Here is a 22,961-nt window from a genome sequence, read left to right as displayed (position 1 = left end):
GGATGAAATAAAACACTTCACAGGTTATCTGTAGAGAAGCCATTTTAAACTGAACTCTACAGCCTCAGCTGGACACCGAGTCTGTGAATTCATTGAAAAGCAGAATAAACCTGGTTGGAGGCTTCAGCTCCGACGTCATGCAGCATCCAGACAAGTGCCTTCGTCATTTGTCATTTTTTAATATAAATCTTTTCACCCTCACACAAATTGCACTTTTTTTTTTCTCCAAATGGACACACAGTCAGCAGTGGACAACTTACTGGTTGACATCTTCCTTATACACCGTGAACTGGCTAAAAGAAGGAGAAACAAAAAGAATAAAATAAGAGACATCTAACTTGATCTTACCACCACTTTACTATGGCATGCATAGGTTTCAGACCTTACTCAGAAAGAGACAACAGACACTTTGTCTAAGAAGTTTGCTAAACGATGCCGTGACTGCTTGCGATCCGAAAAGAAAAAGAAGAAACAAACCAAGGTACAGAAAAGCTCGGTTCCACCGTGAGAAGAGAAGTCAACTCCGGACCCCTGGGGGGGGAAAGAAGAGGAAAAGATGGAGGTCGTGTCTAGCGAAAAAGCCTCTGCATTCCTGTTTCTCTGCAAGTGGCGAGCACGAACACAGGCTTCAAACACACAGCTGCGATGTCGTTGTCCTAAAGTTTTTGGTTCTTTATTTTATAAATGTGGTAGCCACAGTGCAGTTGACAATACTGAAATGTTTTTTTTATTGTTATTCTTGTGTTATTTTCTCGTCGATGCTTTGAGCACTAAGAAACGTGAAAGCCAGAGAAGGATCTGGCAACAAAAGCCTCATGGGGAGAGGGCGCTCGCCTCTGAGGGATGCTGGGTGGACATGGGCAGGTGGACACGTGGACTTTAGGGCTTTTCATACCTGAATGCTTTTTCTACAGCAGCTTTAGAAATAAAAAAATAACTTGAAAGCAAAATGTTACGAGGGAGCAACGTGGAGTCGACGCTGACTGAAGGAAAAACAGAACACACTTAAACTGAAATCTCTGTAACTGCTAAGCTAAATGTGTTCGCGCACACCGTCTGAAGTGGGTCAACAAGCTTGACAAGAGTGTAAATTATGTCTTTTTAAACCAATCAGGGACCTCGGGCTTCCGGAGACCTGGATCACATCGGATGAGCTGTATGGAGCCAGGCCAAGCTCCAGAAATGTTTTGTGGACTACGAAACTTCACCTGACTTTCCATGAGAGCCTGACCGATCTATCGGTTGGTTAATATTATGGGTGCAGATATATCTGTATCCAGTCCAATATCAAATCTACCTTTTGAGAGATTGTAATTCAGAAAATATCCTTTTAAACAACCAAAATTCCCAGTGAATGTTACTGTTTCAGTGCACTGGCATCACTTTAGAAAAGTTTTTTTTGTTAAACCGTAAACTATCCTGCGTCCGTTACATCACAAGTGTTGGCTGAGTACATCAGCCGATATGTCAAGATTCAAATTTTTAACTTCTTAATATCGGTCCGACTCTACTTTGGTGGGGAGTGGATAACAAATTCATTTTCATTTTTGGGTGAACTGTTCCTTTAATTATCAGACAACTGAAAATAAAAACAAAGTGACACATTTCACTTTCACTTCACAACATTAAAGCAACCTGAAATTTTAATTTCTACGTCGCAATAAATCCATTTCTGTATCTTCTGTGTTCGATTTGTACTCGTACACCGACGCTACAGTTCTCCAGGGGCGTCTGACAGTTTGATCCTGAATACTGAAGTCGCTACAGTTTGTTTCATTTAACATGTACATGTAACAACGACGCAGGCAGTTAAACAGCCGAGGGCCGACGTTAGCCGTGATTTTGTTCAGTGGTTACCAAAGTGTGTAGAGAGACACGTCAGCTACCGTGAGGACTGCCTCCAGATTTATTACCATTTTTTAAAACTATACATTCGAACATACACAATTAAGCTGGTGACTTGGCCGACAAGCTGTCATGAAAATAATAATAGGACTTTGAAGGGGTGACGCAGCTTCAGAACGTTTGGGAACCTTTCCTGCATAACTCCCAATACAAACTTAAAAGCACAACGAGTCAAATGTTGTAAAAGGCTGATAATCAACACTAAAAGGACAAATAAAACAACGCATTAAGGAGATTTAACGCTATAGTGTTGTTATTTTCCGTTCAGTAACGCACCAGACGCTGACAGTTGTCAGTCAAAAGTTAGAAACGTCCACTCAGAGACGTGAAGTTTCCACAATCATGTCCAATGTTTATCCTGTTTTGAAGAACGAAATGTTGACAGCCGCAGTATCTTTATCTTTATAGTGAGAAGAATTCAAAATTCAGTTTGACTTTAAACGCAGCTCAGTTTTGCTGTTGCTTGTTTTTCTGTTCCGAGTTCAAGTCTGAAAAGCCCGTCGCTGTGCTGCTACCAAAGAACAAAAACAAAAAAGGGCGAGTCCACATGTAATCGAGGCCCGGGGTTGGTCGGCTGCTCGGTTGGACCTTCCTATTCTAAACCGAGGAGGAGGAACAAAGGGACATTTTGGCTCCTGAGTTCTTTGTGGGTTAAGGATTAGCATAGACATCGATACGAAAATGAAGATCAACAATGTTTGCATCAAACCTGCTGTGCAGCTGGGGGTCAGGGGGGTAACAAGTAAACGGAGTCAGAGATCATCACAGGGTTCCTGCGCAGGGTTTCACAAGTCCCAGACTTTGTCCAGAAGAGTTTGAAGTTTTTTCCTATTAAAGGCTAAATTTAGCTCGGCTGCTATGACAGTAAAACAACGTGACATTTAAGTGCTAAAACTCTGTTTCAGGACTTAAGAGCAGTTTTTCCCAACAGACCTGGATAAGATCAAATATCAGCTTTCCACCTGCGTGGGAACCCCGGAGGCTACGACACAGGAAACATAAAAACTTGTACAGACTAGGAACAACCAGGAGTCACTGGTGTCGGTACAAAGCATTAAAGGATTGTTTTTTTTTTTCCAAAGATTTCCTTTCATTTGATAACTAAATATCTCACTCTATTGATATAATTCCATTTTGTTAAATTCATATATAAACGTTAACATGTACACACGCTCGTCACTGGTAATCGGTGGAATCGGGACCTTTATTATAATAAGTTGGTGGAACTTGCTCTTGCTGGCGCTCAACAAATATACTGTGAATGCAAGTAACAATAATTAATATAATGATAATTAGAATAATAATAATAATAATAATAATAATAATAATAATAATAATCCATCCTCTGCACCATGCCTTGTAAACCTGGAAAACTAAAAACAAAACAAAGCCAGGTAACCACCCCTCCCCGCTCCGCCCATGAGAAACAAAACAAAAGATTAAAAACAGGGAACGTTGAGTCGAGACTGTAAATTCTCTCTGGCTTCTTCGAAAGTCCCGAGTCCACATGCGTCACACAAATCTCCGCCGATGTCCTGAAGTGAGTGGGGGGAGGGGAGTCGGTGCAGGGGGTGAACAGGGGTGGGCCGTCCCTAATGGAGCCTCGCGTTGGCCGGAGTTGGAGCGCTCAGCAAGCCTCGGTGGAGAAGGACTTCTCAATCCTGTTTTCAGCATCAGCCTCCGTGTGCGCTTGTTTGCGTGTGTTATGTGTGTGCGCGTTTGCCCGGTAAGCCAGGTTTACAGGGACCACGTTAAAGGGTGGTCGGCCATGGCGGTCACTCGTCTGTATCCTTTTTTTGTTGTTTTTTTTATTTTCTTATTTTCCATTTATATTTGACCAGGGGGATTTGTCCATCACCGCCCTGGTTTGAGGCCCCCACGTATACGGGGGCAGGGTGTCTGCAGCGAGTCCACACGAGTTCGGCTCTCCGAGTATTTTCAAGTCGGCTACTCTTGGCTGGCGTCCCCCGCTGTCAGTCAGAATGATGCAGACGCAGCCTCAGGGGGCTGGAGGTGGGGGGTTTGCGAGGCCAACCAAGGTGGAGGCGTATTTTCATATTTACGATGGAAAGGGAGGTGGTGTGTGTCTGTGTTATGAATGTGTGTTATGAATGTGTGCGCTGTGTGTTCGCAATCTAACGATCTGCCCAGAAACGACTCCTGATCCTCGGCGATGTTCGTGCCGGTCTATAAAAGCAGAACAAGAAGCGAGTGAGGTGGTTAAACTTTCTACTACTTGTTATCGTGCGGAGGAGCGTCTCCTCGGCTAATATGACTACACTGATGCAGGAGGTGGAAAGAGCCATTTCTGGACAGGTCGTCAGAGTGTGTGTGTGTGTGTGTGTGTGTGTGTGTGTGTGTGTGTGTGTGTGTGTGTGTGTGTGTTTGTGTACAGGGCTAGTGCAGGTAATCGTCCACAGAGGCAAAGGCGCAGGAGCCGCTGCCAGTTCGTGCCATGATGGCGAGGCACTGGGCGGCCTGACCCACGGCCTGGGCCAGGGGGGGCTGCTTGGGCAGGTTGTGAGTCTCTGGAGAGAAAAAGGAGGAAGAACACCGTCAGGACCGGAGACGACAACGAACAGGAGGGATGAGGGGGGCTTGTTGGGCTGTCGAACAGCATCCGCAGCCGTGGACAGTTGACCTACCTAATATTGCACTGTTGAGAGTGGAGCAGACCGGCTCTCTCTGAATGGCGTCCAGCTGGTAGCCGACTGGGCTGTTCCAGGGGTCCGAGTAGGCCAGCAGGCTGAATGCATCCTGCAGCAGGAGACAAACAACAACACCACACTGATCACACAACAGACACACTGCTGCATTTTAAGTTGCTCTGTCACCACAGGTTCAAATTGTCCCGTCTTGTTGAAGTCTTTCGCACTTGAAGGAATAGAGCTCACTTGTGTTAGCTAGGTAGGCTGAGCAATAATAATGTTCACTCAATAAAGTCTTCATGAATGTATGATACGCCGTACCAAACGCTCTAAAGCTTTGTTCAGACCAAAGTTAAAACTTGAATCAGCTGATCTCAAACGTTCACACCAAACTTTCCCTGCAAAGTTTAAAATGGTTTCCTCTTGATGTGAATCTCTGATCTGGACTGGGCTTTAGAAAGAGGAGTGATGTCCTGTTGCTATGGAAAACACCAGTTCTGGTTCAGTGACTGGACTTGCCAGAAGTCCAGCCCATAATTCAAGCAAGTTATCGAGAGGGCTGGGAATAAGGTGAGCGTAGGAGGTGCACTTCAAGTCTCCACAAATGCTTTTCAGGAACCTCAGACAACACATTACATCCTATTGTGCATTTGTCAGCTTGTTAGTGCCTTCTTCTGCCCCCTAGTGGCCAAAACATCTGGACTGACCGACATCTGACCAGGTTATTATACTAAAATCATACTCAACACTGCATGGACAAAGTAAGCTCAGAGATCTCCTTGTTACCTTGAGCATCTTCTTGTTGGCTGAGTTCTTGCCACACTCGCGGCGGAGGTGTTCGCTCATGCTCTGGAGCTCCCTGCCGAAATGGATCATCCTCTCAATGGCCGCCTGGCTCCCGCCACACAGCTGCCTCTTAGACTGAGCTGACTCCACCTCTGCAGAGCCACGGCCAGTTTGACATGCAGCATGGTTATGTTATGAACATTAACAACAGGCATTTAGCTGGAGCACTCACCCAGTGACTTGCAGTGACGGCAACATTATAATAAGCGCTAAAAAATGTGTACAGGAAGAATAAACTGTTTGTCTTACAGAGACGAGGCAGGGGACAACATTTACCAGTTCATCGCTTCACCCCAGAATTATTACAGCCAACTAGGTTATTATAAAGAAGCTGCCATAACAGCAAAAATGGCCACCGGGGGTATGTTGCTGATGAATGCTCTATTTAAGTCACTAAAACCTCTACCTACCCATGTCTGCATCACAGTCTTCGGGCTCGGTGGTGTGTTTGGAGCTGCCGTTGAGGAAACCGTTGGAGGACGATTCTGTCACCCCGTTGGTGAAGTGGTCAACCTCCATATCCACATCGCTACTGAGAGAGGACGTGAAGAAAAGGAAACAGGCGGCATGTTTAACAGCTCACTGGAGGTAGAAATTTAACTCTTGTGAAACCCTGTCTACAACCATGATGGAGGATACAATCACTGAGAACAGCTGATTTAATACGGCATTTATAAAACGACTTACTGACACCAGAGTGTGTTTTGATGCTGCAGTACCTGGTTATGGGCTGTTGGCTGCGGCTCCCGTTGAGGCTAATGTCAGATGCTGGGAGGGTGGAGCCAGAGCCTGGGGGGCAGGGCTTGTGACTGTGAGGGGAGGAGCTGTGGCTCTTATTAGACGTCACGCCATTACAGCAGTTGCTGTCGAACCCTAAAACAACAGCAGAGAGGAAGAAGGACATTTTTTAACCATTGACAAGTAAAGTTATAGCTTTTTTACATCAAAATTAGAGTGTAGAGTGTTTTAATGGCAGTAAACCTCTAAAAAGAAGGCACTTAATATCTAACATGGGTTTTTTAAAAATATCTTTTACTTCAGCCTCTCTTAAAACTCAGCGTGGACTGAATGATGTTTGAGTGCTGCTTGAACAGACTTCACTTCAACTCGTGTGATTGCATCGCACTTGAAAAAGGAAACTTGGCGTGTTCTCCAGATGTGAACGTGCAGAGCACAGCTGGACTGTACCTGGGAGGTAGGGCTGGGAGCTGCTGGCTTTGTGGCTGGGGCTGCTGAAGGGCCGAGGGGAGCCGGGGTAACTGTCCTGAGACTTTGGGCTGCGACCTCCCAGACACCTCACCTCACTGTCCGTCCCATTCACCATCTCTATGAACTGTCTCACCCTGAGGACGCAGGGGAGGGAGAGAGGACAGGGACACAGGCAGGAAGGGAAGAGCATGAAAGGGAGAAGGCAGGAAGAAAAGAGGAAAGAAATAAACAAAATAAAGTAACGATGGATGGAGGAGAAACAAGCAAAGACGTGAAGAGAACAGAAGAGGGAGGAAAGGCAGGATAAAAAGGAGATTTATTAAGATAAAAGGAGCAGAGGCCAGTTCAAAAAAGGACAAGATGACAGAAACAACACAGAAAATTAATCAAATTAAGTGGAAAATAAATTATGAAGCCATAAACATGAAAAGAGTCCATTAACAGAAGCAACAAACAACAACACAAGACATGAGAGGCTTTCAATCATCCAATGTGGGATTTTCTTCAGTCACTTAGTTATAAAAACATTTTTAATGCAGGTCTTACTTGAGCATGAAGAGAAGGTCTGGGTTCCTCTCCAGGAGGTTGGGGTAGAGCTGCTGGGTGGTCTCGATGGCCTCGCCCATTCTACCTGACAACACCAGCTTCTGGATCTCTGCGGACCAACAGTGAACAAACAGGTGACACTTGGACCGGGTTTTTCAGTGTTACTGAAGTTAGTCTGAGCATTATTTGGGAAGACGCCACCACGGAAGGACTCACTCTGTCGGTTTTTGATGGAGGCCAGCTCCTCGTGCACGGCCTGGTCTGTGGATTTGGCAAAGGCTTCTGCTGTAGCACAATAGCTGTGATGAACCAGGTAGGAGGCCACCATCCTGACAGACAACAGACAATTAATACCAAAACACACGGATTAGACACAGCAGCAGGAGAAATCATTTTGATCAATCACGTTTCATTAAAGTTTTTCACGGATGAATCCTCTTGACCGCTTATTATTCGCACACGGCCACTTTTAAATATCCAATGTTTGCAGGAGATTTGTGATCGGAGGCCTCTGCTCTCCTCGACTCGTCATCATGTCATTGTTGCTCTACAAAGACATTAACTCTTCTCATCCACCAATCTGACGTGAGCTTAAAAACTTCCTGTTTTCAATCCCAGGCTGCGAGGCGACTTTCCAGGATAAAGTCTATGGCTCCCTCCACTCCACCCAACCCTCCACCCTCCAATCCCCATCAAATGGAGATTAAATCCATTCAGGACAAGTAATCATAGCAACAGAGAGCTAATCCCATCAGGGCATGGCATGAAGAGAAACCGAGTCCCACAGCTTTCACTTCTGGATCCCAGCTCCTGCTCTCTGACGGGGAAGTGATCCATCTGGGCCTTATTGAGATTAAAGTTTGTCATGTCGGCAGTGATTTCCGGTCACCTACGATATCCTGAAAACTCCAACACTGTAATAAATCAACATCAACTAATATATATAACAAATACAGCCAAATATACATGAAAATGATACAGGCCTCCAGTAAATCCAAAACATCACATGATCTCAGACTGAGCCTGAAGCTGAATTCACCCTCGACATACCTTAGAATAATAAAAAGTAAATTCACTTGCTTTTAATCAACACGTTTGCGTGCGCACGAGCCCAGAGCCTCTGCCGCATTACAGCCACGACACGGTCGCTGGAGCAGATCGCAGCCATTCTAGACAATGCTCATGTGCCATGGCAAGTTTCAGCAGCATCCCAGAAGCGGCCATCCGCTCTGCGGAGAGTACGGCCGAGTCTATTTTTGACACAAGCTGGCCGCAGCCACGTCAATCTGCACGGAGCAGATCGAGCCAGACGGGAAGGCAGACAGCGGGACAGCGTGGAGTACCCGCTCAATTTTCAAATAAAAATGCAGTGTGGTGACTCAGGATTTACAGCACAACAAAGCAAATATTAACAATAAACAACAACACTACTCAATGTAGCCTAATCAACCACAGTAGAAGCACAAAACTCAAGGAAAAACAACAAAACAAAACATCGTCGCACACACCAGGTAACAGAGCTGGTCTCTTTCCTGGTGGAGTCGAGCCGTATCCTGTCTCTGTTTGGCGCTTTGGTTGTGCACATCTTTAGAAATTATCTCTACGCGTTCACATTTGTAGCGCAAGTATGGGGTCAGGAGTCAGTAAGCATGTCAGCAGCAGTTGCCACCGTTGCTCGTATTCTCATCCAAACCCCATTACTCCACGGTGAACTTACTTCTGGATCATGGACTGCCACTCGCCCTCGCGCTCTCCGATGGGGAAGCGGTCGATCTGGGCCTGGATCTTTGTCCTCCACTCACGCATGTAGTCCTCAATGTCGAACACGAAGGGGTGCTGGCCGAAGTTTGCGTCCACCACTTCCCCTGGAGTCTGAAGGCCCACGGTCGGGTACAAGTTAGGCTGCAGTAGAGAGAGATGAGAGAATAATGAATTAGGATGATAGAGCAAAGGGAGTCTGGGAATCTAATCTGGACAATAAATCAAAACAGGAAACAATGAGAGGAAAAACAGGAAAACAGAAAATCTCAGGAAATAAGCTTTTGTCTACAATTACCACTTAAAACTTGATTTTACTAGCTGGAAAAAGATCCTTCAATCAAAGTGCTGTAGCAGGCCAACAGGGTTTAAACTCCTCAGACCTTAAAGGGGTCGTACGTACGATTTATATGCACAGAGGGACCATAATACATCTATCAAGCGGACCAATGTCCTGCTTCATTGTTAAGAACCACTGACGCAGTGGGTGTACTGCCAGGTGCTGAGATTTCTGATTCTCTGCATTAATTTCTGACCTGCACTCGACTCTCATACAGTTTGTGGACTGAGTCAAAGTAAACTTCATGGTGTTTGTGTTCATGGTGATGAAACAACTTCCAGTGCAACAGAGTGGCTCATTAATATGTCTTTAATAGTTTCTGGGCAGCAGTTGAGCTCTGTGGCACAGAAGACGAAGGTATATCAGGCTGCACCAACACAATAATTGTTTGTAGGATGCAATTAATCAGGCACGTGAACATATGAAAATGTCCTGACACAATTATCTGTTATCTCTTGTTCTTACAATATAAAAATAATGATTTTGTCTTAAGCTGATCACTTCTTTACTTCTCCCTTTGCAGCAACTCATACAACACTTTTAAAATGACAAAAAAAACTCTGAATCAGATATATAGGAAGTGGAACAGTGTAATATACTGAGAGCAGCTGGTCTTCCCTCTAAACTGTAGAGGTCCAGTCAGGTGAGACATAACGCTGTGATAAATTAAAATACAGAAAGCAGTTTGTCTCAGGTGAACAATCACTCAGCTGTTCCATATTCGATATTGTGAAAAATATCACCTAAACAGCAAATATCACGATATTCGATATTTAAAGCTCAAATCAAACCTAGTTGGTTTTTTGGGGGTTGAAGTTGAGCTTTCAGTCAGAATTTTCCTCGAATGCTTTTTATTGCAATCTGTGATAAAAACTTATTTTGTCACATTCCTACATTTATTGTTGATTTTGGTCTTTTCATAACATTTTGTCAGGAAAACCTTTAAAAAGGTTACAGGCAGCGTCTGACAACATGCAAAACAAAGCTCAGCTGAACAGCAGCCGGCTGACGACACCACAACAGAACAAAGACCTGACACCAACTCCAAACTTTCCAATCTGGGCAGTGGGACAAAAAGGGACACCTACACTGAGTTTAGAGGCATTACTGAAATATTAAATTAATGATCTGCTTCCTCATCATTAAGGACTAGTTCAAATGTGGTCTGATGGGCACGCAGACAGCTACGAACTGGACATGAAGCTGTAACAGCTGGGGTGTGACGCGGTGAAGCATCTCTGTGCTATGTTACAATGCGAGCTGTTGACATGCTGCATGCCAATGCCTAAGGGTTAAGCACGAGTCAATGGCTTGTTCCTAGGAACAGCCATTCTGCTTTTTCAAGTCCCTGATGAAATCTGTGATGACAGAATGACAAGATAAACAGAAATCTGAGGTGAGGAAGCTCATATGTGCACATTGTTCCACCAGCCTACCAATCTAATCACAGCCCTGATTTGATCACAGGAGGTGGTGACTGACGAGAGGTGTTGCGTTGTGTGATGACTGTGTGTGAGAGAGATTGTGAGATTTAAAAATGTTTTAAACTTTTAGTGATACTTCCAGGACACAATGATCCAGTAGGGTTCGATCAGAGTTAGGTCTAGTCTTAGATTTTAGGACACCTTGACGTATCAGTAACCTTTTATCCAAGTTAGGAGAAGCTTCAGGGTTAGGGAATAATATAAATCGATTTAAATCCCCATAACAACAGTGGTACAATAGGTGCGTGTGTCTCCTAGAGTTGCCTTTTGTCATGGTCCAATAACCACAGAGGTCAGCTGTGCCGAGGTGACGCACTTCACCGCTCAACTCTGGAGGAACATGAATGTCTGGCTCACAGCCAAGCCCGTTTTGCTGCTCAATGGATTATTGTTGTGGCTAAGACTCTTATTTTCTTCTCCCACGAAAAACAGCCAGCCTCGATTTAATTTGTAACCAAGCAAGAAGCGGAGAAAAAAAGCCCTTAAAAACAAGTGTCTCGCTCACATCTCGACGCAGCGAATACATTCATGAATCCCATTAGAGTTAATGTCCGTTTGTTGTGGGAGTCGTCACATAATGAAGCACGGGGAGCCGACGGGAGTGAGGCTCGCAAAACAAGTGGCGTTCTGTTCAGATACAAACAGTAGTTTGAGTTTTATCTAAAGTGGAAACAGAAAACTTTCCCCACTAGCGTTTCCAAGTGGTACTACTGTTGCAAAGAAAACTGGATCGCTTTCTGTTTTCCACAGAGTCGCAGCTACCAACAGCACAGGACAACGCGTGAGTTTATTATTCTCAGGACAGTCCAAAGGATGTGACTTAATGCACATCGTCTCAGTGCCTCTCTTCAGTCCTCTAACAGAGAGCAACAGTGGCCAACGTCAGTATAAAAAAGAAAAGGAGTCCGCTAACATAAGCTGACGACTGGCTTCCAGCACAACAGAGGAAATTTAATTTAAAAACTAATTTCAAAATTAAAACAACGATAAACTTAAACACTCTAATCAGATTAGAAGTGATGAAGAAAAAGGGCTTTTGAAGATCCCAAGTTTTCCAGCCTCCAATCCATTTTACAAAGTGTAAACATTTCGACTACAGTGGACCGTCTGAATGAAACATTTCATTTCTATAAATACCCTCTTGTCCTACAGCACTGATTAATCATGGAAACAAGAAGGATTCTGTTACAACACAGGCGTGAACAAAATGTGGTACTTACTGGTAGGTCTGTGAAGGCAATACCTGCAGAGGAAGAGACAAAATGTCAGCATGAAGCACAACAGTCATTTCTGTGTCTGCGCTCATCAGGAGGCCAGGAGTGTGTTTACAGGTACTGAGGTAATCTGGATACTATCACCTTTCTGCAGTAACCTGATTTCTTAACAGTCTTTTATCTGGGTCAGATAAACCTGGTTCAGATGGATTGATTTACCAGGAGAGGCAGAGTGCCGCTGTAGCAGCAGCTACAAGGTAAAAGGTTGAATTTTACAGTGTAGAGGAATGAAACAAAACATGGAGACTAAACAAAGTTATCAAAATAATAAGACTAAAACTACATTGCATAAATACATCAGCTTCTACTGTTCAACAGTAGCTTTTGTGACATCCAAAATACAATTGAACAGCCAGTAAAACAATACTGCCGGCAGTTGGGAGGAAATGTGACGACTGACGAGCTCCATGTAAATGTGGGTTAACCAGTATCCAGGTTACTTCAGTGCATGTAAACAAATTATCTGATTTCCTGAGCCAACTTCATCTCTCCAGACAACCTGGTTTCCCGTGAGCATGAGGGACCCCGAATCCTTTTCGGTCTAGACTGCCCGTATTGCTTTAAGTGGGGCACCTTCTGAAGCACCCTGACAAGTACTACATACAAGTCTAACTGATGTCACATTAGTCTTCCCTCTTTTGCACTCAAGAATAATGTCAACATTTCTTTAAGGCTTTTGGGGAAATGTTCCTTTTTGTTTCAGACAGCTGCGGGGAAGCGCCGGTGTTTGACTGACAGCAGCCTGCAGACTGTCGGCAGGAAGCGAGAGGAAACGGTACACAACCTTCTACTGCAGCTAAAAACACAGCGGCAGACTGTGTCTCGTTAGTGGGGTTGAGCTGCAACATGTAAATGGACCAAAGTGATATTTACAGCTAAGTTTACTTCCTGACTTTAAGGCTTAATGCAGAATTTGATTGGTGGATGTAACTACTAGGGAGGGTTCTGGTGCTCTGCACACTATTGGTCTCTTCCAATGATTGAGTGCTCCTCAGCCAATAAGGAACAAGAGGTAGTCATCAAAAAATGTAAAGCATCACTGCCTGAAATGTGCACCTCGAGCGCTCCACCCTGCAGACCGAGGCTGAATGGTACTCCAGTGAAAGTAGTGCAGAAATAGGGGGCGCCGTCATGAAACTATACTAATCTTTTGGTAAAATTCAAATTCATTTTCAGTTGGACATTAAAAGTTACTTATATTATATAATGTATGATTTCACCAGTTAGCTCCCTTCTTATTAATGCATTCAAGGCCCCACTCCAGTGTATTTTGGCATTTTTATGATATTTCATGTATTTCAAAGTAATTTCCTGACAATATAGATGAGCCACACTTACGCCAAATAATTTGACAAATAAAAATGTAAGCTGTCACTCAAACAGAACAATTAGGTATGACTGTAGAAGCTGCTTCCTCCAAAATGGCCCCGGGAGAAGACAGTTTGAGAAGCTGTAGAAATGGCAGTGTCTCCCAGAATGTAAGCCATTAGCTCAAGTGCATATGGTGTTAAAGGAGCAGCAGTTAATATTCACATTACGTCCGACTAGCAACCACAACCTCTTTTTCAGTTTAACCGTTAAACAGGAACAAACACTGGCTTTTCAGTAGGTTGATTACAGGCCCGAACAATATAAACCGTTACGTCCTGGCTTTGTGTTCTGAGATCGTTACCTAGGCTGTGGCCGTTCTTTGTGTAGAAGCAGGTGTTGTTGATGAGGTTGACGCAGCAGCCAATCACGTCGCCTGTTGTAAACGTGGGTCCGTAGGGTTGCCCGGTGCCGGACGAGCAGAAGGAGTGGCCGTCGTCTCCATGGTAACCGTATGAGTGCTTGTCCCAACCTGAGGGATGGGACGTGTCAGAAAGGTTTAAAGGTGTAATAACACAACAGATGGCTCACTCTTAGATTATTACAACACACACACACACACAGTATTTTTTCCATCTAGTGTTTTCTAGACTTCATTTATTTGTGACTGATAAGACAGAGACGACACCAGAAGGTCGTCACCAGAGGAGGAATTTATGGCTGCAACGAAGCCCTCGGCAACACCATTGAAATGTGGTGTGAATGTGTCAGCTAGCCTGCGCTGTGTCCTCAAGACAAATGTCAACCATAAATCACGTCTCGCTAACCAAAACATCTGATGTGTGCCGTCAGTCTCGCTGCTTATTACTGCGCAACACAGTTATCGACCGCTTGTTCCTGTTACGATCAGAGTCTGAAATAAAACTTTGGCTTTTAAAACTTAAACTCAGCCAGGTGAGAAATAAAACTGCTCTGTCATTATTTTAAACCTTCAGTAAATACTGGTGTGTTTAGTAATGGAGACCTGCAACAAGCGGCAGTCACTCAAGAGGGCTGTGAAGCAGACACCTGAAAGGGGTTCAACACCTTGAGCAAGGCAGCGCAGCAGAACAGATGACTGACTGCTGATGAGCTCTATGGGGGTTGAACCTCTGAAATCACTGGGACAGCTTGTTGTTTTCAGTGTGACAAGAGTCACAGGTCTCATCCGTTTTCCCCAAGAAATGGAGATATCCCCCTCGACAGGGCTGCACTGTTTAATTTAATCAATTAAATTAATAGCCAACTACTTTGATAATGGATTCATCGGTATGAGTGTGTTTTTAATAACAAAGTCAAACATCACTAGCTCGATCTACTTACATGTGACTATTTTCTGGTGTTTCACTACTCTGTTACAGAAACTCAATATCTTTGGGTTGGTCACTAAATAACTAATCTGTTAATCAGGAAAATAATCTTCGGATTAATCCACAATGAAAATAATCATAAATTGGAGACCTTGAACAAAGCTATGCTTCTGAAAACAGAGAAGAATAGAAGTCAAAGCCAAAGGCAGGACTTGAACACTAAGTAAGTTGGAAATGTGGGTGTTAGTAGCTCCAACGTATTAGTGATGTAAAATATTAAGAGAATCAAATCACACAAGTAATTTCATGTGTTTGTGCAGGGAGCATTTGTTTGAGCATTATTTGTCAGGGAGAGGGGAGGAAGCAGCAGCCTCTGCTGCGGCTCTGACGGCCTCAGGGCTGTTTTAACATTAGAAACCAAGTGGAGGGATCCTCTGAGTTACTGCTGAGCTGCAGAGGTAATCCTGCCACATTCATCACTGGAGGAGAGCACTCAACTCTGAAGCCGTTTGGCATCAGTTCCTCGCAATTAGTGAATTTTCATTTGCATCTATCCATCAGCTGGGACTCTGCAGTTTGAGCGGGGCCTCCCGTTATCTTTGAGTGGACACACCCGGCAGCTCCAGTCTCTTCGTGCAGACTGGTGGAGGGGTGTCCTGTTTGGCCTGATAACCTCTGTGCAGCGCTGAGCTTCACATCGACCAGCGCCGTCTTAATGGTACCATGTCATGGCAAAGACAACAAGCAGCAGCAGCAGCAGAAATCTTTGTGTCCTGACTAACAGACTGCACTTTAGTTAGTCATCCATCTCAATACTTCTTTCCACATTTTTTTTCTCAGGTGAATATATCAGGAAAGTTAATTTTCCCACACTGGTCGTTCAAAACAGTCATTTGGCTGCATCAGGAATGTACAATGTTTTGTTTTTCCTCCAGTGTATGTGGAAGGAGAAGGGAAACCTTCACTGAAGAAACGCCACAAGCTTTTTTCTTGCTCCTCCATGTTTATCACACATGCAGAAATCCTGTATATCAGCCTCTCAAGCAATAAATCATGCATATGGGCCGGATAATTGACAAATAACTCATTGAAATGAATACTCCATCAGTCAGTCACACCTACACCACAGGCATCTAAAATCAGCCTCTACCAGACAATAGGTTCACAGACAAAATGACACCCACACAAATGCAGTCAGAAAGATCATCTGGTATAATATACAGTAGACACAGACACACACGCAAACACACAAACTCTTCTCACCACACCCAAAGGCAGCGGCAATGAACACTGAGACGAGACAAACACACACAGTGTCAACTTACCAGGGAGCCTGTTCATGTTTACACCCTGAGCTGAGAGGCCGATGCCCATGTACCTGTGAAGAAGAAGAAGAAGAAGAGACTGTGAGGTTATAATACTCAGCGCACATCCAGTCACTAGTGCTGCTAACAGTTAGCATGTCAAAGTGCTAAGACTGATTATGTAATCTTTAGCGGGCTATGGTTAGCATACTACATTAGCATTTCGGTTTGTTCATGCTAGACTCGGTGCCCCAGAAGCTGCATGTTGTCATGGTGGACAGTTTGTTAGCTGCCATGTTGTGTGTGATCTTCAGGTTAAACTGTGGACATCACGACCACAACTAGTGTGGCTGAATGTTGTAATATTTTGAATAAAATAATTTATGAAGCCTGTTTGCTTAGTCTAACAGACACTGCACCATGATAGAAGCCAATTAAATGTAGGGTATTGTTTTGGAGAATCATGGTCATCAGCCATCTTGGGTCAAGGAGTGAATACAACCAGTGAACTCGTGTTGCTACGCTGTAAAATTAAACCCTTCAGATGACTTAAGCCTCAATTTAGGATTACAAACTGTCCTCTGCCCCTGTGAAGATTTTAATCAGGCTTTCACTTCATTAGATGTTTCTGTGTTATTCAGTCTGCTGATCTGAATTTCTAAAAACCTCATTTGCTATACAGGGCATGTTTTGAATACTCTTGACATGATGATGTCCTGCAGAGTTAACAAAGCATCGCCTTCATCTGCATTCACAGGAGTGCCTGTGTTTCGATTAGATATTGATAACATCACAATAAGGCAACAAGCTGAAAGACATTTTATAAGAATCTCAAGTATGAAGAGAACGACAACAAGACAACACGACTAATCTCCTGTGAGCCACCATCTTTTCTTTAGATGATTTCTGACCACAAAAAGGAAGAAATCACAGCTTCCTCCAGGAGAAAAGCTGAACTGCTTTAGTTTGACCTTTCACCCCAATCAACACAACCAAATTCATATAAACTATTACACAGATTTGGTTAAAATGCTTATGTAAGTTTATGTCTTAAACAACGACCAGCTACAACCAGGGTCACAGTGCTGCAGGGTTTCAGAAGATGTAAATCCAGATTAGACTAGTTGATATTTTTAGGCTTTCATTGTGACCAAATTAAGCTTTTAGTAACTCTCCACCGTGAATGAATAGGATTAACACAATTTGAAATCAAACAACTGTAGAGAAGTCGTCCCTCCATTTTGTTTTCTGTTGAATACATGAAAACCTCACAGGCCTGTTGGTGAGGCTGTGGGTCCGGCTCAACAGTTCAATCATTAGTGCTAACATTAGCATGCTAACATCCTTACATTGGCATATTGTTCATCTCAGAACCAGAGTGTTAAAACAAGATAAAAACATAGATTACATGCATACTGTAAACTTACATCGCAGCTACAAAGCAAACATTAAGAACATCTCTCAACAAAGGAGGATGCAGGATGCTAAATGTTACTTTGGGGTTAAGTCCTGGAGAACTGCCACCCCTTGAACAAAGATGCTAAGCTAAAAGTGTCATAAATGAAGTGATGTGGTTTTTCTGAAATGTTTAGTTTCTTACCCGTCTCGGCCTTTGCTGATGATCTTCACCTCGAAGTAGTAGACCCCACAGGCTGCTGGGATGGGGTGGGTGGCCCGTACAGACGCTGCATCTTTTGGGGTTTTTCCGTGACCTTCAGGTGAGGGATGAAACACACGTGATCATTACGAACGAATATCTGGATCAGGCTGATGACGACCAACTTTGATTTTGTGTCTCGTCATCCATTTTGATTCACTACAAGTCTTCGCACAGTGCAGGAGTGTGTGAAGACTTTAAACACGAGTGACTGTGGAGAGGAATCAACTCACAACCCCGACAATCAATGTTGACAGTTTGTTTAAGAAGCTGAGGCCTCGCCAGCGGTTTTCTGAGTGAGTCAAGTCTTTTTGGGTTTCTTATGTTCTCCACTTCTTGCCTTGTGTTTGAGGTTTTAACCCAAAAGGGAACACTGAATATAAAGTCAGTTATTTCCTCACACTCTGAGCAGATGATGTCAAAGTTACTCTCGCATGTCGCAGCGCCTGAAGGCAAATTAGTCACTGTCCCAATGTTTATTCTGGTAAATATAGTAAGTTGTAAGTTTACGTTCCAGACTTGACACATTTCAACATGAACCAGAGTGTTGAGGTGAAATATAATGTGGGGATGTTCTTGATTTAAAGTGAAGAAAAAGAAAAGAAATAGCATTATATGAGTACGTTGGCTCAGCGATCCCAAAACATATGATGCCGTTTTACTTGACGACATCTTTACGAGCACCCTTGAGCACAAGATGTGTCAGCGGTTATAAGATTATACACTTAATTAAATCCTCTGAATCGACCTACTGGGAAACTGCCATATCATATTGCTCAAAACAATGTTCATATAATTTGTAATGGGAAAGAAAAAACAGCGTATATCATGATAATGGCAATATTCTAACTTGTTGACATAATGACATCATAACATCATAATGTTACGCAAGAACAGGCACGGCTGAAAGCACCAGTAACACTGGGACCAGTCCCACGGTGGAGGAGCGATTGCAGCAGTGGTTTGGTTACAGATGATGAGATGAAGTTATATTAAACCAAAGACAGTTTTGAGCATTTTCTGTCATATCCTAAAGAATATTGTTAAAAATACTCTTGTGATGTGACATTATTTTCAGGGCCATATTGCCAACCCTTCCTGCAGAGCTAACGTTAGCTTAAACAGCCACCGTGGACGGCTGTCAGCAGCTTCACTATGAGTCAGATATCCTGCAGATGCAGCATAAAGTTCTGAGTATCATAACTGTCTATGGAAATACTGAGTAATGTAAGTATATCACTGATATACTGTCTAACAAGACGTAAGCTACATCAGTCAGCATTTCTGTAGAAAACAAACTATGTTTACTGAGAAGTTGCTTTTGAGGAAAAAGGAGCCCGTGGGACTTAATCAACGAGGAGTAACTGCATCAGATTATCTAATCGTTTTTATGTAGAAACAAGATAAGTTTGTCATTAAATCCCAGATGTAAAACAAACCTTATTTAATACCATGCACACACCAATACAGGCCTGAATCCACAACTGCAAAATGTAACCAGAATTTAAATCTCAAGTGCAATATTTATAAAGAAATTAAATCACAGCCAGACATTTTCCTCAAATTGTTGATCATCTCACCTGAAAGTCTGCGCAGAGGAGCCGGTTTAATTAGAGCTCTGCATGATATTGCTCAAGAATACCTAGGATCGCTTCAAATCTGGAAAATGAACCGCTGTAGACACTAAAATAAATATTTTAACCTCCATTTTACATCTGTGACAAAATGGTTGACACATGAAAACACCATTCAGGCGAAGAAAGCACAAGAAATACATCACCCACAGAGCCTGTCGTCAAAACTACTATTTTTATCAGTTGATTGTTTTTAAATGCATAATTGAGTCTTTAATATGTCATAAAATAGTGACAAATGCCCTTTATAAACCCAAAGTCCAAGGAAACATCTTAAAATGTCCTCTGTGCAGCTCATAGTGGGAAACCTACAGACTTTCAACTTTAACAGAAAATCTTTTAGAAGCTGGAACCAGCCAATCTTTGCATTTTTAAAAAATAAAGACTTGAATGATTAACTGATAACCAAAATTGCTGACGATTAATATTGTATCAACTAATCAATCAATGATATTGAATACTCAGTCCAGTACAATTCATATTCATATAAGGTTATAAGTTTATCATTAAACTGTAAAATATCTGGTCTTCTTTACATGTACATCTTTGTCACACGTGTTTGATAACCACATTTATGGGATCATTGCAGAAATGTGTGTTTATGTGCATAAACTGTCAATAAAACAATATCGGCTGATAAATCAATATTTGGAAATTTTACTACCGAATATGTGTTTTGGCATCAGCTGCAAAAATCCAGCAGTCTGTCTCTGAACTGAACATATTCAAATGTCTTGTTTTGTCTCGTTTAACGCAAAGTTACTGTTTTATTATTTTATTGAAGTGATTAATGGATAATCAAAATAGATGAAGATGAATTGGACAATCCGCTGTAAGCCTTAAGGTTTTATTTACACATTTTAACAGGCCTTGGTAATCAAACTCAGGTTACATTTAGTTTTTTTGCAGGTTATGGTAGATCCTGTTAAGTGTGTATATGACAAGGCATTTAATGATATGATGACAGATGAGGCCAAGACAACACAATGTTGTTTTCTCTATTTTCAGTTGAAGTTGTTATGATTCAGATCCATCAGATGCATAGTATAAACACAGTAACACAAACACAGTATAGCCTAGTTAACACACAGATGGCCTAACATGTCCAGTTTAGCCTTGCTGTGCATGTTTAAAGTGGTGATCTGCTTTTCGCTCCATGGATGTTTTCATTTAAACTTTACAGTGTCTGCAGGTGTAAGTCACACACAGTCGGCAGTAACACCTGCTGTAAGAGGTTCAGGTGAATCTTTGAAACAAAGACAGAACATTCTCGTTGTAACAAGGAAGAGTGTGTGTAGAGAGGGCCGGTCAGACCCAGAATAGTAGAACACACCCAGGAAGCACAGTTACACCTTTTTTTTTTTTTTGTATCTAGCCTTTTCTTGTAGGCCTGCACCAAATATCCTCTTGATAGCTTTGCTAAGCAACTAGTCAACCTGAATGTCAGACGAGACACTTGATACCAAAACCCTCCACAGCAATGAACTAGCTAAACCCAGCCTGTCATCAATAACTGCTGGACTGGACGCCTGTCAGTTGGTCTGAGCAGATTAAGCTAATCATGATACTCGACGCTGTGTATTTCATTTAATTACCTAATAATGCTACATGAGCCGACCAGGAGAGCTGTCCAGCCCTTGTCCATTTTGACTAACGTTAAACGGTTTGGATATGTGACTCACATCGAGCCTAAGCAGCCTTTTGAGCACTTTGTCTAAGGATGATTCCCCATTTACATGTTATTTGTCATATTTCAATAGATAGCTTGACAGATTGTTCTCCTGGTGACACCTCACGAAGCTGACAAACTGGTTAACAGGGTAGCAAAGGAAGCTAACGAGCTAGTAGGTCAATTTTGGCTGTGGTTACACCTCGCCAGCTGGTCGGGTTGCAAGATGTCCTCTGCCTTGTTGTTGATGAAGCTACTAGCCTAGCCTACTTTGTTTTTAGCCACAACGGCAGCTGGCTTTGATCCGCTAACCGTCGAGCTATGCTAACGTTAGCAAAGTTGGCGTTAGCATTGGGCAATAAAGTGCAAAACTCGAGTGTGTTGAGGTGTCATACCTTTATAATGTACACGGAGATTGTTCTGAGAGAGCCCGATGTAGCTGAACTTGTCCTTCGGGCTCCAGGAGCGAGGAAGCGGAGTCTCATTTTCATTAACGGCTGGATAGAGCCGTCGGAGTCGCTGGTTGAGCTCCTTTTCCTGCTCGTTCAAAACAGAGTCTCCGTGGACAACAACCGACATCAGAAACCCACAGCCCGACGACTGTCCAGACATGGCTACGACACGAGTTTTAGTAAATTGGCTTGTCAGCAACAAGCCAGAGCCACTTGTGTCAGTCAGTGTCAAGTTTTTAAAGGGAGGTTTAGCAAAGCTAGCTAGCAGGCTAGGCTAACTGGCTTCGCTGGTCGTTGAGAGGCAGCCAGAGCTGGTTAGCCGAGAAGCTAACCTGGCTAGCGCGTTTAGCTTGGCCAGCAAAGGCGAAGCGATCGCTGAAATGGCTCAGGTTGACATTAGCTGACACAAAAGCCACGGATAGAGACACCAGGAGAAGACTGTCTGCCGCGCAGCGTCGGCAGAAAAGTGATTAAACGACAGAGGAGAAGGTCGTTGCTGAGAGCAGAGTGACAACTAACGTTAGGCTAGACGGATCGACAAAGTCTAATGAGCTCAGCTAGCCTCGATCTTTTGTTTGTTGTCGGAGCGTTATCCGCAAATCTGATTGGCCGAGAGCAACCCCACTCACTTCCTATGGGAATGTGAAATACATACAGGATGAGGAGTGAATGTACAGCCCAGTGACAACAACAACAACAACAACAACAACAACAACTATTATTATTATTATTATTATTATTATTATTATTATTATTATTGTTGTTATTATAACTCACTCTTTACATGTACAGCAGCAAGACTGTGGGGCTAAAAACAGTCCTGTGTCCTGTGACAGCAACAACAACAACAACAACAACAACAACAACAATTATTATTATCAGTAGTATTATTATAACTATTATTTTTATTATTATTATTATGTACATGTACAGCAGCAAGACTGTGGGGCTAAAAACAGTCCTGTGTCCAGTGACAACAACAACAACAACAACAACAACAACAACAACAACAACTACTATTATTATTATTAGTATTATTATAACTGTTATTATTATTATTATTATTATTATTATAGCTTACTCTTTACATGTACAGCAGCAAGACTGTGGGGCTAAAAACAGTCCTGTATCCTGTGACAACAACAACAACAACAACTATTATTATTATTATTATTATTATTATTATTATTATTATTATTATTATTATTATTACTCACTCTGTACATGTACAGCAGAGCGATTATGAGGCTAAAGAAGGACCAGAACTAACTCATCAGGAGGTTTACAAGGTCGACACAGTGAGTCATCAGTATTACTGTTATAATAATATTTTTTTAATATAATGACAGTGTCATTTATTCTCCCCTAGTCAAAAAGTCCTGTAGGATTCTAATAGGAACTTCCAATAAGAAATTTTATTTTATTAATTCATTTATTTTATTATTTTTTTGAAACCAGTCCTATAATAGTTTATCCTATAGAGTTTATATATCAATCCTTTATGACTCTATCCATTAGCACTTATGTATTAATTTGCTACGATAATCATGAAGGTTGTCTGATCAGATTAAGTCTCAT

At 42.7% G+C, this 22,961-nt stretch overlaps 1 protein-coding gene across 2 annotated transcripts; it reads right to left on the bottom strand.

Annotated features, from left to right (window-relative positions):
- Positions 1 to 163: 163 nt before the first annotated feature.
- On the bottom strand, positions 164 to 21,985 carry ranbp9 (RAN binding protein 9). 2 transcript variants are annotated; one of them, XM_084368809.1, is made up of 14 exons: positions 21,327 to 21,985; positions 17,572 to 17,683; positions 15,993 to 16,045; positions 13,683 to 13,850; positions 11,957 to 11,979; positions 8,872 to 9,056; positions 7,371 to 7,483; positions 7,155 to 7,263; positions 6,588 to 6,742; positions 6,119 to 6,272; positions 5,810 to 5,928; positions 5,340 to 5,491; positions 4,551 to 4,662; positions 164 to 4,433 (listed from the first exon to the last, which is right to left on the bottom strand). In XM_084368809.1, the coding sequence occupies exons 1-14, from the start codon at positions 21,541 to 21,543 to the stop codon at positions 4,303 to 4,305; spliced, it is 1,803 nt and encodes a 600-aa protein (XP_084224935.1). In that variant the 5' UTR covers positions 21,544 to 21,985; the 3' UTR covers positions 164 to 4,302. The 2 variants fall into 2 exon arrangements, with proteins under 2 accessions (XP_084224935.1, XP_084224934.1); XM_084368808.1 differs by having other exon boundaries at positions 5,810 to 5,931; positions 21,327 to 21,984.
- Between the last annotated feature and the right edge of the window lie 976 nt (positions 21,986 to 22,961).

Source organism: Pagrus pagrus (assembly GCF_965226575.1).
Source record: "Pagrus pagrus genome assembly, chromosome: 12".
Classification (NCBI taxonomy): Eukaryota; Metazoa; Chordata; class Actinopteri; order Spariformes; family Sparidae; genus Pagrus; species Pagrus pagrus.
The sequence above is the reverse complement of the archived record's forward strand: the minus strand, read 5'-3'. Positions and strand labels throughout refer to the sequence as shown.